We start from the raw sequence: 26,263 nt of genomic DNA on the forward strand, positions 1-26,263 counted from the left end.
TCAGAATATTTGTGAGTTCCGGTGAGCAAAACTTACCGCCTCTGTCATGTCTTGTGCGGCTCTACAGTCTGTTTTGGACATTTTATTTTCTCCAAGTCGCACAGTCGCGTTTTTGCTCAACTGAAATATATTCCAAAAGAGTCGCTGTGCAAGTATTCAGCTAAACGGAGAGGTTAGCACGACGCTAGAAATGGGTTTCCCCCTCTGTGAGGCTGGCAGAGGCTCCCTTAACTTTGCGGCACAGCAGCTGGAGCGACGAAAACTCCGACTTCCGTTTTATGCAGTTACTACTTCAAAATAAAAGCTGCTCCCTTATTTAAAGCGTTTGCTCAAGGATCTAATATTATATAAGACAACAGGAAGGAAAGCTACCACTATTATTACTAGACTACAATAGAGCTCGTGCTAAAGACTACTAGCTCTTTAGAAGCTGGTAGCCATTTCAGAAATAAAAAACAGCCATTTGTGAGGAGGAAAATGAGATGAGATGATAAAGAAAACAGTATAAGACAAATGTCTTATGTTTCTACTTTTATAATGTCTGCGAAGTTGAATGGGGTTCTAAAAAGTTTTAGAATACAGTGTTTTTTTTAAAAAAAAAAAAAAAAATCTCCAGACTATCAAAACGCTCTGCAAAGTTTACAAATAGTCATTTGAACAAATAATCATTTTTTTTCGCCTTTATTTTGAAGTTAGATGTTCTCTCATTTCCTGTTTCACATAGTTTGAGTTTTTCCTGGTTTGACTTTGACATCCACAGTGATTTGTGTACATGGGGGACCAAAAAAAAAGGCATTTTATTAACTGTTTGTGAACTGGTTCAGTGAGATAGGTCAGGTCATGGGGGCTTTTTTTTAAAAATTATTTTATTTTTTTTAATTTATTTATATCTTGATTCGTCAGAGCTGTAAACACTTCTCCTCTCTGTCACTTTGGTTTTTATGTAAGACTTTGCCCTTCTTATTCTCACAGATCAAATGCAGTGAACAGACTGCACACAGGGTTATGTAATTTCTTGTTAAATCCCACAAAGCGCCATAATCCAGACTTTGCGCGTCTTTCGTCTCCGTTGCTCAATGGAATGAATTTATAATGAGAACCTAAAATAGAAAAGAGCACTGGAAGCATACCGGAGCGCTGAGGATAAACCGAGGCGACATGATATGATGTAGAACTACAAAGGTACTAAAATAAGCTCTGAAAGATGAATTATTGACATGACCTCTGCGTTACATGCTCTTCAATAAAATATTTCTGGCTCTGCTGCAGAGCAGCACGAAAAGTTTCAGGAGACCCAGGGTGAAGTCAGGAGCCCTACCTAAATATTTGGTCTCCTTGCTGTCAAAATCTGTGCCTATAAGTAACACCATCAACATTTAACCATTTTTTTTGTTATTACTATTATTTATTAAAATAAACAGAAATCTGTTTTTAAGAAATATATGTTTTCAGGACCTGTGGGAAATGACCTGTTTCAAAAGAAGCATACACTATCTGGTGCTGTTTTGAAAAAACCTGTTGTGATAAATTTGCCCTTGCTGTATACTTGAATTTCCCCAAAGTGGGGGCAAATCTAGCCTAAGAAAGGTACGACATTATTATAAGAATTTCTTTTTTCGTATGTTCTTTTCTTTGCTGAAGGATTTCATGGAACAACAAGGCAGCAATGTAAATAAGTATTCAAATACAGATAAGAAATTAGAGGCATGGGGGAAAAACCATAAAGAAAAAGAATAAAAACAACACATAAAAGATAATAATGAAAAACTAAAAGCACGCTTTTGGGGCAGAAAACCACTAAATTATGTTCTACAAAAATGTTGAAAAATTTCTTAGCTTCAAGACTCACCATGACTTTAAGGACTTTTACACAGAAGATAGAAACACAGTGAAGGAAAACACAAAACATAGGCGACATTTTCTTCCATGGTAATACTAACTTAACGTGTTTTTTGTTTGTTTATTTTATTTATTTTTTATTTTTTGCCAATCGCAAATAAAAACAAAGAAGACCTTTTCCAGCATTTTTATGATGACAGAAGTTATTTTTCTTATCACAGCCAGAAAGGCGCGTCGTCAATTTGACGGGTGAAGCATCTTGACGAAGTTTCACCATCTTCGTTCGAGTTTGTGACGTTTCAGGAAGTGCGGAAAGAAGGAATAAACTGACGAACCGGTTGTCGCTGCACAGCGAAGGAACGGTTGCTGTGTCAACGCTGTACTCTTCTATCTTTTTTGTTGTTGTCAGTTTTTAAGGTTATTTCGCTGAGTTTTAAAAACTTCGGCGTAATCATCATAATTATTTAAATTCCGTAACTCTCACTAACCTCTTGCTAGCATCAACACGACAACAAATCACTCCGCTAATCAGATCCTCGCTGATTTCCAACGCTGTGAACAACCTTCCGGTTTATCGTATCGATGTCGTGGCGGTAGAGGTTCCATTGTTTGCACGTCCTGCGCGAAAGAGCAACCGCAACACGGATGTTACTACTCGCGCACACTCCGAGGCATCGCCATCACCATCACCACCACCGACAACAACAACAACCGTCAGACCCCAGGAGCTCCGCCAGCCGGCTGGCTTCACTTCAGAGTCACAGCTGAATATGGAGGACGAAGTGTTCCAGCATGTCGTGTCCGTGTTCAGGTCGCTGGTGTCGTGGGTCGCCGCGGGTGCTATCATGTTCGGCGGGGTGGTGCCCTACATCCCGCAGTACAGAGACATCCGCCGGAGCCAGAACGCGGAGGGATTCTCCACCTACGTGTGCCTGGTGCTGCTGGTGGCCAACATCCTGAGGATCCTGTTCAGGTTCGGCTGGGTGGTCATGTTTTTGAACCTTTTTTTTCTACTCTCAAAACTTCAAGATCAAATAGAAAGATATATATACACGTGTGTGTATTTTTCTAGTTTCAAACAAAAGTTTGAATGGTTTTTAATTTTTAATTATTTAATTTCACGTATTTATGTCTATCCCAAAATCTGAAAAGTGTGGCCTGCATTTATGTTCATCCCAAAATCTGAGAAGTGTGGCCTGCATTTATGCTTAATTCAAAATCTGAAAAGTGTGAAAGGCTTTTATGTTTAGTGCAAAATCTGAAAAGAGCAGACAGAACACCAGGCATCCCCATACAAGGGGAACTGTTTAGATCAAGTCATACATCTGTACTAGAATGGCCCAGTCAAAGACTACACCTCAATCCAGTTGATCATACAATACCCTAAAACAATACACAGAAATCCGAGGATGTAATGTGACAAAATGCAAGAGACAAATTTAGTCCACTGTGTGCTTCATCTTCTCTTCTCCATTTTTCCTTTCCAGATTCGGCCGCTATTACGAGATGCCGCTGCTGTGGCAGAGCATCATCATGATCTGCACCATGCTGGTCATGCTCAACCTGTGCACCAACGTCCGCATGGCCGCCGAACTCAGCACCAAGAGGCGCTCCTTCTTAGGTCAGAGGCATTTAGATAACTCAAATACTGTGTGTGTGAGAGAGAAAGAACCTGGAACCCAAAGAGAGGGCTCTTCAAATGGATTATTGGCATTCAGAGAAGAAACAAAACTTTACAACAAACCTCAATGCCAAGCATTAAACTGGGTGCTATTAAAGTTCTCCAACAAATCCTCCATGTTGTGCTATAGAAGAAAGTTATGACTGCTTATTGGAGACACTGTACATAGAAAAAAACAAAACAAAACTCAGAGCTTGAAAAGTAAAAAAATTGCCAGAAAAAAAAAAGCCAACATTTTCTTGAAGAGAGAATAGGAATTTCTGAGGTTCAGAAGTCAAACATTTTTGAATTTGGGAAATATTCTGAGTTTCAAAGGTTGAAAATGTGAAAAAAAAAGAAATTCTGAAATTTTTTTTAGAATAATCTCAAAATTTCAATGTTTTTTTTCTAACAATTTGTTGACTCTTGAAACTCAGAAATTTCCAAGAATTTCCTAGAAAATTTCTGAGATTAATCCAGGTTTCTGAGTTTTCTTGGTGAAAATGTACTCCCCCCTCTCCCCTTGTCTACAATTGTCCCATTACTCTGTCGTAGACAGTTCCTCAGGACGAATAGAAAACAGAATTTCATATTTTGCTCCTTTTCAATCACAAATTCCAGAGTCTTCAGTTCTTCTTGTGTTGATTTTTTTTTCCTAATAACAATAGTCCCTAAATTCAGTGATCAACTTCACTATTTCTGCTCAAGAAAAGCATCGCCACACTAGTGTTCGGTCCGATGTTCGGCGTTTCTTCACACTCTACCATTAAGGTCATAGAAATGCTCCCTTAGATTTGTGGTTTTAAGGCAACAAAATGTGGGAAAGTTCAAAGGGAATCGAAAGCTTTTGTTACACATCTTGAAGTAAAAAAATGACTTGGTGACAAAACAACTGTAGCTGCTCTTTCTTTTTTCTTGTAAATATAGATTAGAGATAAAAGGCCATAAATCTCCCAGTTGTAACAGGAGATCCTAGGAACCGCCTTGAGTTTGTCTGATAAGAACTGCCACTTATTTACATTCAGCCTCTCATGTGATTATGTGTCTTCTAGTAATGTCACCTTACTTTTAGCTTACTTTCAAAAGGTGACACACACAACTTAAAGATCTTGGACATACGGCCACCATTAGAAAATCTTGAAAGTGACGCCGTTATTCTGCTCTTCTAGAACCAAAATCACTTCAGATCAGTTATAAACGGGCAGCTTATCAGAACAGCTTCACAGCGATAAGCATTGCATCTGGATATGATTTACAATTGCAGGATGAAACGATACATTAGCTGAATGCCATGACAAAGGCCTTTTTAACAATCTTGGTCTTAGTGTGATGTCTGTCTGTTAAAAGGTCACATTTCTGAGCCTATTTGTTCCGACACAAGTTCAGATAAACTGTTTCTGACGACATCTAACCGTGTATTTTACACATTTGACAGCCTTGTCGGTTTTTGCCGAGAAACTTCTAGATTTTTTTTTTTATCAATCCCTCCAACTTCATCGTGTGTTCCAGTTAGTTTCTTCAAGTTGGGTCCATTACACCGACAGGCAAATGGTACCGTCTACTCAGTGTGGTTCAGATGAACCCGAAATACCATATGTAAACGGCCTGTGCATAAAATTAAACATATTTTATTTCATAAAGACTTTCCTTATGGTTCAGACCATCAGACTGCCAAAACTATTGCTTCCATGCAGGGAGTCACACTTGTTCAATAGATCAAGTGTTGTAATCAGTAGCACCTGGTTGGTAACTAAAGTCATCCTTGAGGAATCGCAATTTTTTTTTTTACCTATAATCCTCTAGAGACAGATCTTTGTTCTTCACTCCAGTATGTGTTCCAGTTGATTTCTCCGACGTCGGGTCCTTTCCTGCGAGCACCTAGCGGTCTTGCTGGACTCAGCTCTGCTCTACACAGTTCGGGCGATTTTACGTCAGAGTTCATCAACAGCTCCAGTGGGTGTCGTCGTCCTTCAGTCGGCGGCAAAAAGTAGCTCAACGTGCTCCGACAAAACGACGGCGGAAGCTATGTCGAACCTTCTGCTCAGTCTGAGGCTTTTTGCCAGACTCGGTCGCTTTTGGACGTTGTCGGATTGCTGCGTCCTTTCCAACATTTCTAAAATGTGCTTAGTGTCTAGCTTCATTTCTGTACTTGAACGCCAACAGACTTGCTTATTTCTGACTCCATGGGTGTCGCTGACCCCTACTACTGATCTAGACTGGTTCAATGATATCCTGTATAATTAGAAAAAGACATTGGTCATAAATTAGGAACACTCATCTTCACCCTGTATGTACACAGGATTCACATGGTTATGTACTTGGAGAACCAGTTCAGCACTAATGTTGCAGGCATTGTTTGGCTTCTGTCTTTCTTAAATCCTCTTAAAGCAACAAGGGTGTCCAAGCCACTGCTTTTCTGTTGGTCCCTCATATTTGCTTTAAAAATAGCGAAAATGTGGCATGTTTGTTGGATTTATACTTGTGAGGTTTTATTTAAATATCTTTAGAATGTGGAAAAGACATGATGAATTTATTACATTCTGAAACACAAAATACAAAAAATTAAGTAAGGGGTTCTCTTTTTTTTTTTTTTCCAACAAGTTCTGATTTAAAGAAAAAAAAATAATAATGTTGCATTTTTTTTTCTCTAACACATCGTCACTATAATTAGTGCTACTTGTTCTTTTTAATTCCCGAAAGTTACAGTTAAAAAAACAAACAAAAAAAAACTGATAAAATCTCAAGTCAAATTTGCATGCAAGACCGACTGCATTGAGTTTACGGCATTGCCATAATGTCTTAAAAAATAGCAATAAAAGAAGGAAAGGCTGGCCCGATTGGCCGATTGGTTAGGCTGCAAATAATAACAGGGTGTTGCGTTTTCGTTTGAATGAAACAAGACAAAACCGCAGACGTTTTATCTTTGCTTTGTGAAATTGAGCGTCAACGACCAAAAACGCAACAGCATTGCATCCGGATCGGCCCCCACTCGCTCAGGGCTAAAACGCAGTCGAGCGGCCGGGAGCTCCGCCGGTCATCTGTTAGTGTTGATGTAAAGACCAAGCAGAAAACCAAGCTGTTTCTTCTTCTTGTCCCTCTCTTTCCGTTTCGCCCCCCGCCCGTAGCGACAGACAGTAAGGACGAGGAGGTCAGAATCCCTAAGAGGCTCTTTCTGGGTACGTACTTTGAAACGTCCGTTGTAGTTCATCCACCTCCGCTCTGTCTCCACCCGCCACCCCCACTCCTCCACCTCCATGTTTCTCATGCATGACGCCAACCCAGCTAACACTCACCGCTCCCCTTCCCCTCAACTAACAACAACTCTCTTGCCTGCTTGGAGTTGCGTCCGTTTCCTACGACGGCGAATTATGGCCATTGTAGATAAAAAAACAAAAAACATAGAATACATTTCTGCCAAAAGAACTCACAAATTGTGAGATTAACCTCTGAAGTTTTCTAGAAAAGTAGAGAAAATCTCAGAGGGGGAAAAACAAACCCGTTGAAAATGTTCGACTTTTTGGGAACTATTAGGATTTCAAAAGTTGAACATTTGCGACTGTTCAAACTTAGAAATTTCCACTTTTTTTTGTTGAAAATCTGGGAGATTTCTTGCTGGAAATTTACTCCTTACTTTTGTTTTTCTTCCTATCCACAATGGCCCTGACACGTCGTCGCAGTTTCCGGCTTTGGACAGTGGAAGTTGCTCGCGCATGTCCACCGCCGCCGCTGCTGGGTCACTGCTGCGTCACTGCATGTTGCGGTGTTCGCCTTCGTTGCAGTGAAATCATCCTTGAACCAGTTGTATGGCATTTGCATGCTCTGTTCATGTCAGTATTTCACATGGTTTTTCAATAGAATTTGATGCAGAAACACAAAAGTAGACTGTAGTCTCTGCTGCATGTTTATTTTGTCGTGGTCCGCTAGGTGAATGTGACGCACGTTCTTTCTCCAAACTTGTGTTTGTTTTTTGTAAGCTTAGCTTTTGACATGCTTTGAACTACACAAAGTTTCAGCGTAAGCAGTCTGTGGGACGGGATTCGAAACATTTGCCTTGTCCTGAAAGAAATGCATCTATAGATCGATGAGATTAGAGGGTGATTTTATGAATAAAGTACAGCTATGTCTCTACAGTGGCTTACTGTACCTTTTTCAGCATTAAGTCTTTCGCAATTACCAGAAATTGACAATTTGTTTCATTCTAGTACATAATTGTGAGTTTATTGCAAATTTTCCTCAAAAATGGTCAGAGGGTTAAGTGACCGCTACCTCCCAGCATGTACATTTATTAATTGGTTAATCAAAAAATAAAAATGCCCCAAAAATCAACAGATCGGCCCGACGTATTGATTTTAGCCCAAGCAGAAAGAGCTGAGCTTTTCCAAACAATGACGCGCACGCTAACGGAATGCTGCTGTTGAATATTTTCTTAATGTCCTTAGTTTATTTACATTTTCTACTATACTTCTGATATCGTATTAAAGTTAGGTGGTATGATGAAAAGATTGCAGGATGTGCCAGTTTCTAAAATCAGACTAATCATCAAAACAATCAAAATAATAGCTCAATAATAGTTCCAGCCTAATCACCATCAGTACTGGGAAAGCAAAGTCTGATCATGCAGAACATACATCCCCAAAAACACATAAAATTCATAAATCTGATCTCTAAGGAGGGAAAAGTTGAAGGTTTCATGTGTTTTGTTGTGCCTTTCAAGCATTTGATCAATCAATTTCTTATTCTTTGTTTGTTTGTTTATTATTATTATTGTTATTAATATTTTAGATTAAGCATTTTAAAAGATGACACTGTTGTGCAGCTTCTGAGTTGTGCTCCCAGATATGAACACTAGATGGCGGTAGGAAACAGTAAACAGAGGAGATCCAGTACCCAGAGAAGTCCCAGCGTTTAGTGAACCCTGGTGTAAAAACAAGCCAATTTGGTGTCACAGCTGTTTTATAGTCCTTCCATTGGATATATTTTTTAAAAATGTTCATGTAAATTAGAAATGACAAGTCAGTTTTTTCATCTCTGCTGTAAATTCACTGCCTTCAGGGCCCTGGTGTGATCCTGCTTGCTTAGTCTGCCTTCACATCAGGGGTAGCGTCGCTTGGCTGCAGGTTTCAACCATCGATTAACTCGCTCGGCCGAGCATCATTAGACCTGCTGGACATCGGGTACTTGGAGTACATGTTACGCCTGTCCATTGATCTGCTCTCACGCAGAGTGATCGAGCTTTAGAGACCACAAATCGATGGCATAACGTTCAAAAGGAAGGTCTGCGCTAAATGAGCCAGCTCTGGCTTCCCTTGTTGACGATGCAGCCAATGTCTGGTCTCCAAACTTCACCTGTTTGTTCTCGTCACAGTGTCATTGTCACACCTAGCCGCTCCATCCAACAGCTGGACATTTGTACTTTGAGAGAAAAACACAATCATTAACAATTTGACTTCTTTAGACAGTCAGAAAAACAGCTTCGTAAGAGATACGACTGACTGAACGACTTCCTCGAGAAAGCCAGGGGGTGTTTCGGTTTTTTTTTTATCTCTCCTCTTGTCCGACGCCGTGAGAGGAAATGGTCCGACAACGGCTCGGTTCAGTTAGATTTATGTGGAAAACCTACTGCCGCAATCCTTTATAAAGAGATTAAAAGAACTGATCGTTCAGCGTTGGTGATCAGTCACGTGCAGGTAAAGGGATTTGGGGGGTGGACAGGGGGGGCTGAAACATCTCTTTGGGGAAAAAAAAAAGTTATAAAATTGTCACAGGGAAACTCTCCAGTTGTTTGAGTGGTGGAAAGTTAGGACCTTAAGGCAAAAAGTGATTGGATTTTTTTTTTCAGGATCTCCAGCTGTATAAAAAATGAATTAGTGTCAGTGAGCAAACCATAAGGCAAGGCTGCACTGTGGAAGCTATAGCTCTGCATTGTTTGCTCATACCGTTCCACTGAGCTGCAACTCAAATATTTCTAAACCTCATTCTTATTGGGGTTTTTTCTAGATCGCTGTGATGAATATTACGTTGTTTTTCTGGATTGGATCGCTACAAATCCATCTGAAGAGAAAATATATTTCATTAATCCCCACAAAAGGTGAAGCTCATGTTTAGATTGATTGAATGCTGCACAGATTCATATTTTGGATGTTTATTTCCATTCTTATTAATAAAAATCCAAACATCAACTTAAACTCGCATTCAAAAATTCTGTATTGATCCCAAAAGGAAATTCAATTAAATTAATTTCAAATTCTTTGGTAAATGTAAATGAATAAAAATTAACTAGCAAATGCATGTTTTTGTTGTAAATACTTTAGATGAGTAATATTCTACTCATCCCAAATCGAGGTCGTGGGTCTGACTCCGGCCGCCTTACACAAACAAATTTTATTTTGGGGTCGCTTGTCTCTGGAATCGCATTTATTTCGACCATGAAATGAAATCACATTTAACTCGCGCTCCTCGACCCTCAAAACGTGGTTTGCTGCTGGACTGTAGCCACAGTCGATTTTCGGTTAAATATTTTCTGTTGCGATCCAGCCGCGCCTTTAAGCTGGTTTTATAGTTGAATCGGGTGCAAGAGGACACGTGGCAAACGTCATCGCCTGGGCGCGTTGGCCTCGGAAGGTGTTCCTGCAGAGCAGGTTCACCTGGACTGCCATTTATATAAACCCTCTGCTAGTCAATTACTAACCCTAACCTCAATCAAAACTTAATTTGCACTGTACCTCTACCCCCTAACGAGTGGAGCGCAGTGGACTTTCATTACCTTTAGTCTGGGGAAAAAAAATGTCTGGGCTCATTTTTTCTCCACATGGTTCTGCTACAGTCACACCAGCCTTGGCGGCTGAGAATAGGTCACCTCACCCTATAGGTGCAGTTATTCTCTCATTTAAGGGCTGGTGGGGATCTAACTCTGCCACAAACCTGCAGATCATTATACATAGGAGTTGCACTCATTTGAGCTGTTCCAACAGTCTCTCATAATAATCTTCTGGCTCTTACGTTTGCTCTTGAGTGACGGGAAGCCGAGGAACAAGTAACCGAAATCCCGAACTCAGACCTCACTGACACAACTCTCACTCTCACTGCCGCGTGGGACTTTAAACCTCTAAAGCTGACCAGCCGCAGGGAAGCGGTTCACTGTTCCGCTCCGTTGTCTTCCCCGCATACGGCGGCCGTAGACGCCGTCACCGTGCAGCGCGAGGACGAAAGAAGAGGAGCGTCGATCTGGACACCCCGGTGCACAGCGAGAGAGGGTTTTACGGCGAGGTGAACCACTGTGAAAAACGTCACTTAGGAGTTGTTTTAGTCAAAAAGCTTTTTAGTTTAGCTTGTGCCCAGTTCCCAAAACTGATATGTTGCCATAAAGCCCAAGGATTTCCAATGTTGCTTTCTTTTTTTTCTTCTTTTTTTCCACTAGTGTTTTTCAGAATTGTCAGATAAAGTTGCAGCATGAAGGAAAAACGTGCAGTAGCTATTAGTTATATGTGAGGGGAGTACAAAGGAAAGCCCTACAGATAAAACTTGTTTGGCCTGCAATTAGTTCTCACATAAAGAGGAGCTCGAAATATAATTAAAAAGTTGAGAAAATGATTTCCTAAAAAACTCTGGTGAATGTAATGGGAAAACTTCTCCGACGTGTTCCGCATAGGTGATGATAAACAAGGCCGAGTTCATTTTAACAAGATGGGACAAGCCGTGTTTTGCAAAAATCCGTATTCAGTATGAAATATTTTAGTCCATATTTTTTAGTGTCTAGTTCTTAGATTGTCCTAGTGCCAAAACAGCGTTCAAATTCTCCCTTTGTGTGTTTTCACAAATGTCATTAAAGTTTCATAAATCTTATGCTGTTTTTAAAGATGTGTTCTGGGTTTGAGTAAGTAAGCAAAGCCAATTGAAGTCAGTGTTTTGACACTTTCTGCCTAAGTAAATATATTACTACACATTCTGATTATATAATCATAGCCTCTGCTACTGCTAAAAAGCAGCCTCTTCTACTTTTTAGCAGAGTTTCTAGCTTTAACTCGCTATTTTATTTTTAATACATCAGGCTAGTTTTATGGCTAGTATGCTGGTGATGTATAAGCTGTTTTTTTACAGTATTACTCAATTCTTGCACAATTGCTGCTAGCTTACTTGCCAAGAGGCTAGCAAAGCAAAACAATACAAACATCTCAGTGGAGTTTTTTCCCCCACTGCAGCTATAAAGCACTCATGTCAATTAGGTGGCTCAGTATGATCTGACTTGACGGTCCTAGATGATGCATTATCTTTTGTCAGTAGAATTTTTCAGAATGCCTTTAGCGCCCAGATTGGCTCTTAGCACAACTCAATGAAGCCCCCCCGCTGTGCTGGACTGTTATCAGGCTGTACCAGCATAGTGATAAGCTGGCTTACCCTGCCGTTCTCTGGCTCTGCCGCAAACATGACTCCACAACCACGTCAAGCATCTGTACCTGCAGGATAAACACTGGTTAGCATACATTACACAGCCCACAGAGGATTTTTGACGGTGTTTCGAACAGTTACCGTCCCCGGTGTCCCCTCGGTTCAGCTGCCTGTCGTTCTCCGTGTTTGCCTTATGTTGCGTATTTCATTTGCTTGTAAGATTTTGCTTTGTGAATAGCATGTGGCAGCTTGACAGAAGGATGCTCCCTGGTTCGGGTGGCATAAATGTAATCGTTTGATTAAATTTATGGGATTTGTTTAGCCTGTCTTTCATAGAGGAATAATAGGATTGGCTCAGTTTTTGTAAGGCCACTTTAGCTTCCACACATGCATGGCTGCCATGCGTATTCATTTAGAAATATCACCTAAATGTCAAAATCACTCAGCAATAATTCTTGAAAGGACAAAAAAGATTTCCCTCCTCATGTCATCAAGTGTTATAAACATTTGTTGGGTGGGGTTTATTCGATTTTATTAGGATTTGATGGATAGTTTTATTCCGTTGAAGCGTTTTATTTTAGTAGACAAACAGCAGCTGCTGTTCTGCTGTTTTCATTGTGTTTTTATTGGATGGATGTCCCTGGAGATGTGTACAGCGAGCCTGTGTGTCACACTTTCTGCAGAGGTTTATTTTACTGTATAAGATAAACTTCATTTGAACTTTTACTAGGCACTTCTTTATTACATTTGTGGACTAAACAAATTCTTTAAAATACACTTGGTGCAGCAGTGCTCTTTTGCTTACAGCCATCATTTGACTTTTAGCATTAACCCTATTGACTCTGGGTAACGTTAAGCCTTTGCAGTCTTCCGGCGCGAGCCGCTGCGTCTGCTTTCGAGTGAAGACGACGCACGCAAGAAACGACGAGTCAGATAAGAGACGATGCGCTCCCACAAATGCTTTCACAACATTTAATCTTCCTTAAAACCGTTGTAGAACAAACACTGCTATTCGAAAAGAACGTTGAAGGGAACAACAAAGATTTGCGGTGGTGACATATTGTTTGTGTTTGTGGGGTGGGCTGAGTATAAAAAGAGATTTCTGGGAATCATGTGAAAATTCTCAGCTCGGCGGTGAATATTGAACAGTCTAACAGGGAAATTGGAGCATTCACCTGATTAAATTACTTGCTTTTACAACTATTCCTGTGTTGATGTTAAGCTAGCACCCTGACAGGTAACACCACACCTCTGAGTGAGGCTGACTGCTTATTCATCTGCAATACTTTACTGCTATAATTGTTGCTCAATGTGCTAATGGTGTGAAAAAAAAGTTTATCCACCGTTTTCAGTTTTTATGCTGAGTAGTGTTAGACCTGGTGACTGGCTATGTTGTGGTGAACCAGCTGTAGCTTAACAAAGCAGGAGAGAGTGAGCACAGGGGTGATTGACAGCGCTAAAGCCCTCCCCCTCGACCTGATTGGTTGTTTCTGACTGAATGTTGTATTTCTGCAGTTGGCTCGGGAGAAGGCAAAGGAGCTTGATTTTATTTCTTTATTTTTTAAATGTTAAATATTGCAGCTTTAACAAGACATCAAAACTATGATAGCTAAGTGGTCAAAGAGTTTTAACCATAACCTTGCTTAACATGCCATCAATACCAAGTTGTCTTTTTTTCTTTTGATCTCCCTCTTGACTTTCCGGCTGTCTGTGTGTGCGTAGACTTTGACTGGACCTACTTCTGGTCCTGGAGTCGCTTCGTGGACTACCTTCAGTGCGTGCTGGCCTTCACGCTGGTGGCGGCCTACATCACCTACGTCCTCCTGGACTCGGTGCTGTTCGTGGAGACCCTCGGCTTCCTGGCGGTGTTCACCGAGGCAATGCTGGGAACGCCGCAGCTCTACTGCAACTACCAGAACAAATCCACAGAAGGCATGAGGTAGGGACTCAAAAAAAAAACCCCAAAAAATCAATACACCACTCAGTTTTGAAACGTAGGATAGAAAATAAAAGCTGTGTGGAGAATAATGGAAAGCATTTCCATGTCACATGACTCGTTACATTTCTACAATGCTTTCTTAGAGTAAACAAATCACAATGTAAATGTTTTTTTTCCCCCTTTTTCTGTTATCACCTTTTTATGATGAGCTGAAACTGCGGGGATGTCAGTGTAAAAAGAAAGTATCCTGGAAGAAGAAAAATGGCGTAGTGTGAGGGATAACCGTCTTCCTGTGTCGATGTACAGAGCTCATTCACAGTTGAGGGAAACCAAACATTTCCTGGTGAATAAATTTGTATCAGCGTTTAGTCGGCAGCCTCTCAGATTGTCGGACGCTGGGTTCTCGTTCCTGTTTGAAAGATTTACTTCATCAAAATCCCAAAACCCCATAAGGGGAAGTCAGAGCACCAAAGGTGAACAGTGAGATTCAAACCTTTGCTGTTTCTTCCCAGGATTTGGCAGCTATTTGTTGTTGTGTGGACCAAATCCTCCTCAGTGTTGCTTATAACCAGTCTTTTTGCTAATCCGTGGAGAGATGGAAGCCTGGACGGACGAAGAGATGCTTTTCTTTTTCTCTGCTGGAGGTGTTCTGCTGATCCACAGTTCTTTTTAAAGCATCCCTAAGGTGGTTATTAGATTTCAGTCCGGCAATATGCAGGCAGCTTTTACTCCTCTTCTTTGGGAAAAAAAAAATAAAAAATTCTATTTTTTTCAAACTTGTAGGAATTTTTTTGGTGAAGGTCATCAGCCAAACTTATTTAGACAAACGCTTAAACATCTTTCTTGCTTCTCTAATTCAAAGTAGTTCAAACTTTGAAACAAAATTATCAAAACATGCAAAAAATAAACTTAAATTATATATTTTTAAAAAAAAAAACTACAATTTGTTACCTGTTCAATGATTTAATTTAAGAACTATTGCATTATATGTATATACTTCACTGGCCTTTTGACACCTCAAAAAACAAACACATCACTGACTCCACTGCTTCCGTACTTTGGTTAAAATCCCCCACAATTCATCACAATCACTGTCACATGACCAACCTCTTAAACATCAAGCAACATCACACACACAAATATGTTTGGATATGCTTGATGTGGCTTCCAAATGAGCTGAGGATCAAAAATAACACCAAGACTGGTGATTACTAGACAGAGGAATTTCTGCTGCCCCCATACTTTTATCTCCCCTAAACAGTAAGAGGAAAGATTAATGAGGTCTCAGATACATTGCTACCCCAACAGCTGAGTATCATCAGCCTAGCAATGAAATTAGGCCCCATTGCTGCTTATAAAGGTGCCACATATAAATGAAAAAGAAGAAGTAACAGAACTGATCCTTGGGGCACTCGACAGGAGATGACATGGGTCAGTGATCTGGCATGTCCAATGGAGACAAGTTCACATCTGTTCATCAGGTATGACTGGAGCCAAATAGGGAAGTGACACTTTTGAATTTTTTGGAGAGGGCTGAATTTTCTCCTACTTACTTGTTTTGCCATATTAAATTGTGTCAAATTGCAACTAATCATTTTTTACTTCAACTACAAACAGCCCCATTGGCTTAAAAAAACATCAAGTACAATATTAAGTATTTCTCTTGGTATCAAGGTTGAATCTTTTCAGCATCATGACAACCCTGGCCGAAAATAATTTGCGATGATCACAGGTCTTGATTTCTTGACAGGCCCAGGACGGAAGACTATTTGACTGTCATTTGACTGTCATTAGGTCTTTCTTCCTATGTTCAGAGTTGCAGGCCAATCTGAGGCAAAACTAAGCAACATCAGCTCTGTCTGTGATTACTGATGAAGTCATCCTACTGATGAGAAAATGTTTTATTCATGAATACAGCTTCCAGTACCGGCAGCTCTTTGGGGTTTTGTGCTGTCACTCCCACTGGGCAATGCCTTGCTAATGAGTATATTGTCTTTCAATTGATCATTAACACCGACGCATGTTTGTGAGCTGAGTGGAGTCCTGTGATCTAGTAGCAAGACAGGGAACTCTTACAGTTTGGCAGGCTTGTGTAAATTGGACCTGTTTGTGGTATTTGCTAAAACTAATGCTTCATTTAAGCTTCTTAAGTTTCAGGCTGCAATTAGCTGCTTTGATGTACCGTTGATTTTATTTATTATTTATAAAAGGACGTGGGTGTATTTACAGTAATAACTCCTGGAGACGTTAGAAACTTTGAATGTGGCGCACTTTCAAATCATCGGTGAAAACTCCTCATCATTATCGGATTCGAAGACTGTTTTTAAACCCAATCTAATTTAAATGTTGAATTTGTTCAAATGAAATTGACTTGGATCAAAGAGACGATGTTTGAACTTCACTATGAGCTCACGGCCCTAATGAAAAGCTTTTTTTTTCTTTTCTTCCTCTTCTTTTTTGCACAACATGAATGCCTCGCGCCCTTTTTCCGCCTCTCTGCTGGTTGGCTTTCAGGATCAGACGGATTACTGGGCTCCAGCAGGGCTGCCTGTCCACTTATCGGGCCACGACGGCTCCCACGCTGGGCCCATCCATGCTCTCTCTGTCCTCAGCCTGATTCTTCATCTTGCATCTACGGCGCCCAGCAAAGCCCTCCGAAATCTACTCATCCTTCGTTTCTCAAACTCCGAAAACATATATATATATATATATATATATATATATATATATATATATATATATATATATATATATATGTATATATATATATATATATATGTATATATATATATATATATAGAGAGAGAGAGAGAGAGAGAGAGAGAGAGAGAGAGAGAGAGAGAGAGAGAGAGAGAGAGAGAGAGAGAGAGAGAGAGAGAGAGAGAGAGAGAGAGAGAGAGAGAGAGTCAAACTATTGTTTCCTTTACAGCTTGTGCCATCCTCATCCTAGTTTTTCGGGATTATATTATAAACGGTAATATAATGCGATAATCTCCCAACTTTTATGGCACGTTTGATCATTTTCTCACATACTGTAGTACTGCTAACAAGTCAAAGTAGTGATTATGACACTGAAGGTTAATGCTACCATATTAAAACTAATTTGGTTAGCCGGGTGGGGGCACCAATATATATGTATATATAAACAAATGATTGAAATGAAAGCAATCAAACAAAAAAATCTCTGTACTTTAAAGCCATTGTTGTGTTGAAAGAGTAAACATGCAATTATTTGTACAATTCATCATTTCAACTGTTTATGTGAAAGTTATATGGATTTGAGAAGTCTTTATATTACTATTGTTTTGTTTGTTTGTTTTTTAAAGTAGGATTTAGTAATGGGAAAATAAGTAATATGTATAATGTTTCTGAATTGTGGTGTCACACACTGAATCCAGATAACTTTGTGAGCCAAGAAGAAACCAATGTTAGCGGTTCATTCTGATTTTATAAGGTGAATATTTTTAATGATTTGTTCAGCCAGGAGGAGGAAGTCAGGAGGAACGTCAACAGAGACCTAAGGGCCTGACATTATCAAAGTATGTAAAAACAGTGTGTGGTCATCCTTTGGTGAGCCAGAGAGGTGACTGACTATTTGGGACAAAAATTGTCATTCAAAAATCAAGACTGCTGTTCAGAAAGAGCAGGAGTTTCTTAAAGAGACGGCGGCCCAATTTCAAGGCGTCAAATTATGAAGTGAAATCTCGATTTGGTCATATTTGATACATCTGGAACATTCTTATAACAACTATAGTAACATGGATCCTTGATGATAGATGTCAGTGTGTGCATGGAAAATACATAATACTGCCTCTTTAACTAGGATATGTCAGCATTGATATATGGAAGTAGCTTTAAGTCTTAAAGAGACTTGAAAACTTTGATTCCCCCAGAAAACTTGCTAAGCCCAGTGGTTGGGGGCCAGGCCAGTCAATCATTGTGTTTTTGGTTTAAAAAATGTGTATGATTGACAGAAAAGTTTAAAATATCGCTTGATGATGATGCATTATTGAAAGACTGGAAAATTAATACCTGAACACCAACTATAAAGTCTTAAAAAATGCAAACATTTGAAGTACTTAAGCAAATAAGCAATGCTTAGCCGGGTGGGGGCACCAGTAAAGCCTGGTGGCCCGCCAGGCTTGCAATACACTGTGGGAAACCCTGGAATGAACCGTTTCTCAATCAGAAAACCTCCTTTGGAGATTACTTGAAAGGCCGGTTGTGATTTATCGGTTCAAATGATTTTAGCATTTCTAGTGTGTTAAGTAGGATGATATGTACTCTTTCATCATTTATGCATTATTACTATGTCATCATTATGTTCTGCGTGGCCTAATTCAAGACGACTTAAAAATAATCCTGTGAAAGCCGCCCAGTTAGAGGCCTGAAGTTGAGTGCTTGTTATGCTCTGTTCCCCGCTGTTCTCTCCTTCCAGCCATCAGCTTCCGCAGCCGCACAAGGCGTACTGTAGGACACTGTCATTTCCACTTGTGTTTATTGTTTGTGTCCTCTCCAACAGGCTGTTGCTAGGTTACCATGTTCCAAGCGTCTGAGAAAGAATGTGAAAAACCTCCAAAGCGAGGATGTTTCCACCTTCATATTACATATTGTTTTCATTATTTAAAGGTTAGAGTTAAGACTGGGCTTGTCTTTGCGTTCCAGCTACAATGACGGTAGATTAGTTCAAAGCAAGAGGTGAGTTTCAAAGAAATAATAAGCAGGTTGAGTTTTTGAGCAAAAGTGCAGAAATAATTTGTGCAGAAGCAAAATGGAAACGCGAGGAAAGCAAAAATAGATGACGAGATTAAATAATTTTTTTCTTCGCTGAGAAAATTGTGCGTATGTAGGAAATGAATGATATACTTTATAATAAATTGATGGACACTTGTAAGCATAAGATTGGTTTCACATGCAAGTATGACCCAAAATTAATAAACTCGGGGGCCGGTTAGCACCTGAAATAAATGCTTCATAACTGCAAGATCATGGTTGTCGTGCTTTAATCTGTGTTTTGGGTCAACCTGTTGTAATGACGAAGGCATTATTTTAAAGCATCTTTTAAGAACTGTGACACACCAGTGTGCATATGGAAGCAAAGGTCAGATTTGGTAGGTTTGATGTCGCTACCCCTAGAGAGACATTTTACGTGATCATCGTCGTTCCAGTGTTTGTATCTTTTCAGAAGCTTTTCCTGCTTCCCGGTGGCAGGGAATGAAGTCCAGGTGGACAGGAGTAAGAATGACTTATGCTGGACGTCGGCAGTGTGTACACGCTCCGCTGCGTCGCCATAACACCTTGTCAGGCAGTTGACAAGCAGAGTCGTTTTTAATCATGAAATATGAGTTTGTTTCGGGTGGGAGGGTGACGGGTCCTGCTCTGTTCCTGGAGCTCAGCGCCGGAGGCATTTGGTATTTATCTGAAATTAATTCACAAGCCACAGATTCTCTGTTCTTCTCAATGATGCTGTTTGACAACGGTGACTTCTCTGTTAGCGTAATGGGTCCTTAGAGGAGTGCTGCCACTCATGCATTGTGTATGTGGGGACTGTATCTATAATCTGGTAGCCCCCAGGGTTGTTACACCGGTCTCCTTTCATTGTTTGGATGGTTCTGTTTGTCTCAGTTCAGTCTCCTGCTGAATAAGGCTGTCATTACTGGCCTTTCTTAACTTAAGCGAACTTTCAACTGATCACAGTTTGACATACATATAGAATTGAAACATATGTCTTGTTAGCTGGCAGAATGCATGGAATGTTTGCTGAGTTCACTGAATTACCTGAACTTCTCACTATGATGATGGTTCGAACACATCTAAGCAGAATGGTGTTTAGCTCATCCCTAAGTATTTGTTAAAACTGTCACTGTGTCATGACTGTATGTTATGAGACAGAAAATCTATGAAAACATCGATCGCCTCCAACTCCTCCACGAGCTGCCAGTGCCGTCTGGAGAAATGCACCAACCAGAATCAACCAATCAGAGCGCGGAGGAGGGTCTTAGCGCAGTCAATCATCCTCATGTACCTTCTGCTAAATGAACTAATGGCAGAGAAACAACTCCATGCTAACTACTCAACAGGATCTGCTAGCTGTAGCATAGCAGAAAGCATGGGGGGAGGTGGAGTGGAGTGGGGATGAACAGTGCCAAAGGAGTGTGACCGACAACGCTAAGACCCGCCTCTGAGCTCTGATTGTTTTCTATTTTTTTTCACATATTGGTTAACATTATCATTATGTTGTGACAGTATAACATAAGACTGATAATCAGCGCATACATGAGGATGAGTGACAGTGCTAAGACCCGCCTCCTGGCTCTGATTGGATGTTCTTGACCAGGACAGGTGCATTTCTTCATGGTAATAGAACCTCAAGGAAATCTAATTTTTTTCATAGACTGTCTGAACCTAACATAATATCGCCACATGGTGGTAGTTTTAACAAATAAGAAAAAAAACAAAAACATATTTGTGTAAAAATTGCATCCAGGAGCTTTAATCAGTTTTGAATGCATAAGCTGCTCTCCCTATGCCTGACTCTTTATCCCTTGTTACTCAATGAAGAGAAATCCTTTCTGACTGAGTTGGAGAACTTAATAATCATATATTATTCAACAAAGTAAAATGCAATATAAGAACTCAGTGGTCCCACTCGGCTGCTTTGCTTACAACAATTAGCAAAATCTTAATTAGCAATTCATTTTGAGTTCCCTAATAAGTTCCCTTAAGGCCATGCCCAAACACCGGCTTTTTTTGTCATGAGGGATGAGCAGCATTCAGGAGTAGTGCACAAGCTCAGGAGTGCACATGAAACCAAAGCGAGACTATCTGAGCCAGCGCTCCGGTAAATATTTGTGAAGGCTGATGTTTTATGGGCAACCTTAGGTCAGGTGGAGGGTTGTCTGCACGGCTTTGCTGCGATGTGGTCATGTTTTCAAGCTGCTGCTATAATTACCCGGTCCCGACACACCAAGACGGGCCATAAATAAAACACGTCGCAACACGAGTGCAACACGGAGAGCCAGCCGGGACGTCCGGCGAGCCAGCCGCAACCTTATAAGGGCCGCGGTGTTGAGCCGTATCCCGGTTTACCAGATAACAGAGCCAGAGCCTTATTTAGGCCCGCAGGCTGCTCTCCTCCACACACAGCAACGTGCTGCAATAGATGTGAATTGACCGACGTTGGTGTCGGCCAGCAGCTCCCATTCCCTCTTTCCAACCAAATGACCCGGTCTGCGGCGAAGCCCTGCAGTTCTCCACGAAGAAACTATTCAGATCATCTGTCCAACCCATTATCTCTCCGTCTGTTCTGGTCACTCATGGCTCTGACGGATGGAAGGGAAAGTTGCTTCTGTTCCTTCAGGGGTGAAAGTCCAGCTGGGCGACGCAGCAGCAGAGGCCAAAGTCATTTGCGAGGGAAGGTCTCGGGCTGTTGTGTGTCATGCAGCTCTTCCTCTAAATGGAGAAAACACAACCGTGTAATAGCAAGTCGCAGCTGTGATTGCTTCATATTTCAGAACAGAAATTAATCTCATAACTCACCTAGATTATTAAAGATTGGCGGCGAATATTCCGGTCTCTCTTTTTTTGTTTCCTGTTTAATATGCACAAGAAAATAAGCTTCAGTGTGCTGGAACTGTTAATGCTGTTAAAGCTACAGAGGACTCTCATGAAAGGATGTCACTTAAAATGATCACAATTGAGAAATGAGATTTGTCAGCAATTTGCTGCTTCTTTAGCCAACATTTTGCTTACAGTATCAGTATGATGTATTTTCCTTTCATATAGTGCCATTTTATCAAACAATCAAGTAACTATGTTAAAATCAGTTGTTGTATGCATAAAATGTGACTTAAAAGAAATTTCACTTCCTGATTAACGCCTTGAAATTGGGCATCTGCCTCTTTAAGAAACTCCTGCTCTTTCTGAAACTCCGCCTTCAGAAAGTCAACACGACATGGCTCCTCTATTAACCCTTTCACAACGTTTTCACCGGCGTTGCACTGAGAAGTCGCTCGTATCGTGACCTCTGCAGACTTAAACCAATTTTTGCCAGTTGTTCCTGCCAAGTCTGAAGAATCTGAGTGGGAAAATCATGGGGGAGGGATGTTCTGTGAAACTGCAGCTCCGGCAACCCTCAGTCCCACCCAGGCGTTTTGCACAGCTGAATGGTTGCTGTGGAGATTAAAGGATTTCTCAAACATGCATGAAAGAATCAAGGCAACACTCCAGGTGTGTTTTTGATGAGGGAATAACATTATAACTTGATGGAAAGCTTTAAAAAAGTCGATTTTACATAATACTGCCTCTTTAAAACGCTACCTGACACGCTCCACTAAAAGTCCCAGCACTCTCTCCGTTAGTACTAGTATTTGACACATGAAAAAATTTTTTAAAAATCTAACCCCAAGTACAAAAGTTATTCACTTTAATCCATAATGCAGAAAACATGTAGCACCATTGATTGAGATGGCAACAAAAAGTCTTCGGTGTTATGTTGTTGCTGTTGCCACACAGCAACAACAACACACCACTTACGAAACAGATTTCTCTCACCAGACGTCAGGCGAGAAACCGCGCAAAACGTCTCGAGACCAAACAAACATGGCCGACGACGAAGAAGAAACGACGGTGGTTTGTGGACTATTTTTCACCTGAGAAAAAAAAAACGAACAAAAAAACACAAGAAACGACACCAGCGTCTCCTGAACTTCGTGACTGTTGGTCACGGCGTACTTCTGTATTTCTGTCTCCTCGCTTTCCGACCGGCTACAGGTCACATTTGGCGGGCTGTGTTCTCGTTTGCTTTTCGGAAAGACCACACACACACATTGCAGTGTTGGGCCGAGACAACCCACCAAATATTAGATCGGCCCAGTCCCGATGTGCTTCTGAGAAGACCATCTCACTCGTAGCGCACCACACAGAAGATCTCATAAGATTACCTTTAGAGCCACCACAATAATTGGAGCAAGAAGAGAAAATTGTTTCAAAGCGCAACATAAATATCTCAACGTGTGAATTAGACATAAGTCAGCCTCTGAGCATAATCCAGAGCATAATGTGACAAATAAGTAGCCAGACATGAATTGATCAAATGCCAAACCAAACAGCAGGTACACGACGCCATAACTGAGAGAGCAGGCACTACGGAGCAGTGGGTGGGGGGGGTGTAGGTGCTGTTACCACGGAGCTAACAAGCTCCATACCGAGAGACGGGAGCATGAGGGAGGTAGGTTAGGTAGGCAGAGGGAAAGAGAGAAGAAAAGGCAAGGAGGAATGAAGAGGCAGGGTGAATGGATGGAAGGGAAGGGAGACATGCTGTGAAGAGTAGGCTCATGATGAAAGGCCAGGCAAAAAAAAAAAACTGAAAAACTCCAGGATAGATTGCCAGTGGGAAAAGAGTTGGAGAGAAAATGAGTGAGTCTGAAGAAAGCGGCAAGATTGGCAGAGGCGGTCGGTTGGGGTTACAGTCGGTCCAACTGTGAGGAGAGACGCTGGATTACTTCTTATCCCTCCTCCGGATATGCTGAGACGCTTATAGGAAGGCAGGGAATTTCCTGACACAAAGCTTACCTTTTTTATTATTATTATTATCGGCGGCTGTTGGGATCAGAACTTCCCTTCCGACTTATTTATTTCAGGGCTTTCTGTTCGACAACTCAAGGAAATCAGGGCAACACAGAAATTTAGTAACCATGTGTAAAATTCGATCAAAGGTTTTGACATTAGTGCAGGATTTTGGTGTTCATCTGCAGCACTCAGAAAACAGCTGAAGAAAAACCACTGCTGGCTGACCACATGAGCTTTCATCACGTGTACGTTGGACTTTCTAGGCCAATGTACAAAATTTTGAATAAAATGGGCGAAACAGCAGAGGTGTGAACGGCTCGCAAAACTGATCATCTGGGGTGGATTCACGACCAGCCCTGGTTAGTCTGCTTTAATCGAGCTAGTTTACTTGTCTGGAGCAGCGGTGGGGAATCCCAGTCCTCATGGTCCGGTGGTCTTGGATGTCTCCCTGGTCCAACACTTCAACCAAATAGCTGAATCACCTCCTAAGTGAAGTCAAGTTCTCCAAAGTCCTGCTAATGACCTCATTATTTGAGTCAGGTGTGTTGGAAGTAGAGACGCAACTAAAAGTTGCAGGACTCTGCCTCTGGAGGCCTGAAGTTGCCCATCCCCGGTCTAGAAAGTGCTGTCCATTTGGTAACACGTAATCGAACTCTGATCGAGACCACAAAGGTCAAACGATGGTCTGCCTACAAACCAGAAACCCGTCTGACTTGACTGACTTTGTGGAAATGCGAATCATAAAGGTCTACCAATACATCAAGTTTGCCGGACAAGAGAATACACAATGTTGGGTTCAAAATAAAGTTACGGGGCGGCATTTTAGAGATATGTTTGCAAAACTTTATCAAGTAATCATAAGATAATCCAGTTAAAGTAAAAAAAACCCCTGTGAAATGGCTCTTTATTGCAGCCCAAAATGAAACTATATAACAAATGCAAACAAGATGCCTCTAACGACGAAAACAGGGCAACTCAGGAACTTCTTCCTTTTTGTACACCGTTATCTGAGCTCAACCCCAGGAGGATCTATTGACGTTTTATTTGGATTTGTTCAACATAATCTCCATTTATCTGCCTGATGGTTCTTTAAGTAAGTTTCCGCCCGTTGGAAAGCGACAGGAGCTTAGGAATTGTGGAGTCGGGTAATTGTTTAAACCTTTAGCCGGTGCTGAGAGGGGATCCGTCAGGCTCTGTCTGATTCAGCTCAGTAGGGGACATCGATTGAGCGACCATGTCCTTCTGCCGTGCGCTCGCTCCGCAGTAATCGCCCGCCGCAATCTGTAACCTCAAGAAAGTGAGAGATGCCACAAGCAGGTAAGAGAGGAGACAAACGACTCAATCAGCCGCGGGGAGGTGCTGGGCTGGAGGGCCGATAGCGAGGCTAAATTAGGTTTCTAATCACCAGACACGGGTTTTAGCCAAGAGTATACGTCAAGTTGTGGTTTAATCACAGCTCTCTCTCTACCGGGCTACCCAGGCTCTCCGGAGACTCAGGAGTCTGAGGCAGATATCTTTTGATCGGAGCAAATAAACCTGGGTCACGGGGGATAAACCAAGCCATTAAATTCCAACTCTGTGACACAAAGAAATGTCCCTGCAAAGCTCATTCAAATAGCGCTGACCAAGCAAAGCGACGGGGCGAAGAGCTTTGAAATGCCTCAGCGTGCGTTCATATTGTCGCAGGCAGGCTGCTTTAGGAAACACATCTGAGGACCGCAGACAATGATGACTTAGTCCTGCCTTTGTCAGCATGCGGCCGTGACTAGAGCTGAAGTGTCTTTTCAAAGCACTTTAGACAAACGGTGGAAAACAGGCGAGTTCAGCAGAACTTTCAAACTGCAATATCTGGTGCTCACTTCTGCAGAGGATCCATTAAATGTGTCCTTCTGTCGGCACAATGCGGTGAAGTTTAGATTAAACGTCCAAAATACTTTGTTCAAATACAGTAGCGTTGCAGTACCAGAGCTCTGTCTTCAAAGCTATTGACTTTAAAGAGAATTATAAGTGACTCTATTCACCCAATCCTCGGTGTCAGTTTATCTCCCAGGTCCTGCAGTTGTATTCAAACAGGCTTTGTTTTACTTGATTAGTTTCTGCAGTACATAAGAACAAAAATGTAACGTCACTGGAGTCTGGTTGCTGTTTGTACTGTTATTGGTGTAGACACCAGCATTTTCCTCTTCTTCACCAGCTCCATCTCTCTTTCCGCATCAACAGACCCCATTTTGCATTTCTGGTGGGGAATAGAAGACGCTGGGATGAACTCTGTTCTCCTGTAACAGTAAAAGTTCGTATCTTACCCTAAACATGACCTCCAGTTGCGTACATGGCTGTCAGTGTGTACTGAAAGTTGCTTTATGAGTTTTCTAGTCACAAATGTGCCACAGGATGTGGAGCTAATAGCCAACCAGAGCCCTGGAGTATCACAATCATTGTTTCAATTTCCTATTGTTTTTACGCCGCTCCACTTGCTTTTTCCTTAATGGCTGAATTAATAACTTTCCTCCAACCACCAGTTTCCTCTGTGATGAGCATTAGTTCTATGTTACTAAATTAAACTTGGACAAAACGAATCGAACACAGTTGAAAACCAGAACCGGAAAATAAACTCAGCTAGTGCCTCATTTGAAAAAAATTAAAAACTGGAAGAGATATATTTTGCAGGCGAAATTAAAACTGTTTCGCCAAACATTTTTGTTCTCAAGACAAAATCAAATATTTGCAAGTGAACTACTCGGTGTATAATTTTACATTACACAATGCACTGTTAAAAATGTTCACAGTTTATAGTTGTAAACCGTGCATGATTATGAAGTGGAAGGAGAAAATTGGACATTTTAGTGAGTGAGGAACAATATTGTGAATAC

General features: G+C 41.1%; 1 protein-coding gene across 2 annotated transcripts in view; it reads left to right on the plus strand.

The window, feature by feature from the left end:
- Positions 1-1,852: 1,852 nt before the first annotated feature.
- LOC129376376 (solute carrier family 66 member 2) overlaps positions 1,853-26,263 on the plus strand; it is a 29,507-nt gene continuing 5,096 nt past the window's right edge. The window contains exons 1-4 of one of the 2 annotated variants that reach the window (XM_055056005.1): positions 1,853-2,812; positions 3,327-3,460; positions 6,625-6,675; positions 13,607-13,823. In XM_055056005.1, the coding sequence (XP_054911980.1) occupies positions 2,610-2,812; positions 3,327-3,460; positions 6,625-6,675; positions 13,607-13,823 (605 nt within the window). In that variant the 5' untranslated portion in view covers positions 1,853-2,609. The remainder of the gene's footprint in view (positions 2,813-3,326; positions 3,461-6,624; positions 6,676-13,606; positions 13,824-26,263) is intronic. The other variant, XM_055056006.1, reaches the window with a different exon arrangement.

Source organism: Poeciliopsis prolifica, unplaced genomic scaffold (genome assembly GCF_027474105.1).
Source record: "Poeciliopsis prolifica strain line A6 unplaced genomic scaffold, Auburn_PproV2 SCAFFOLD043, whole genome shotgun sequence".
Taxonomy (NCBI): Eukaryota; Metazoa; Chordata; class Actinopteri; order Cyprinodontiformes; family Poeciliidae; genus Poeciliopsis; species Poeciliopsis prolifica.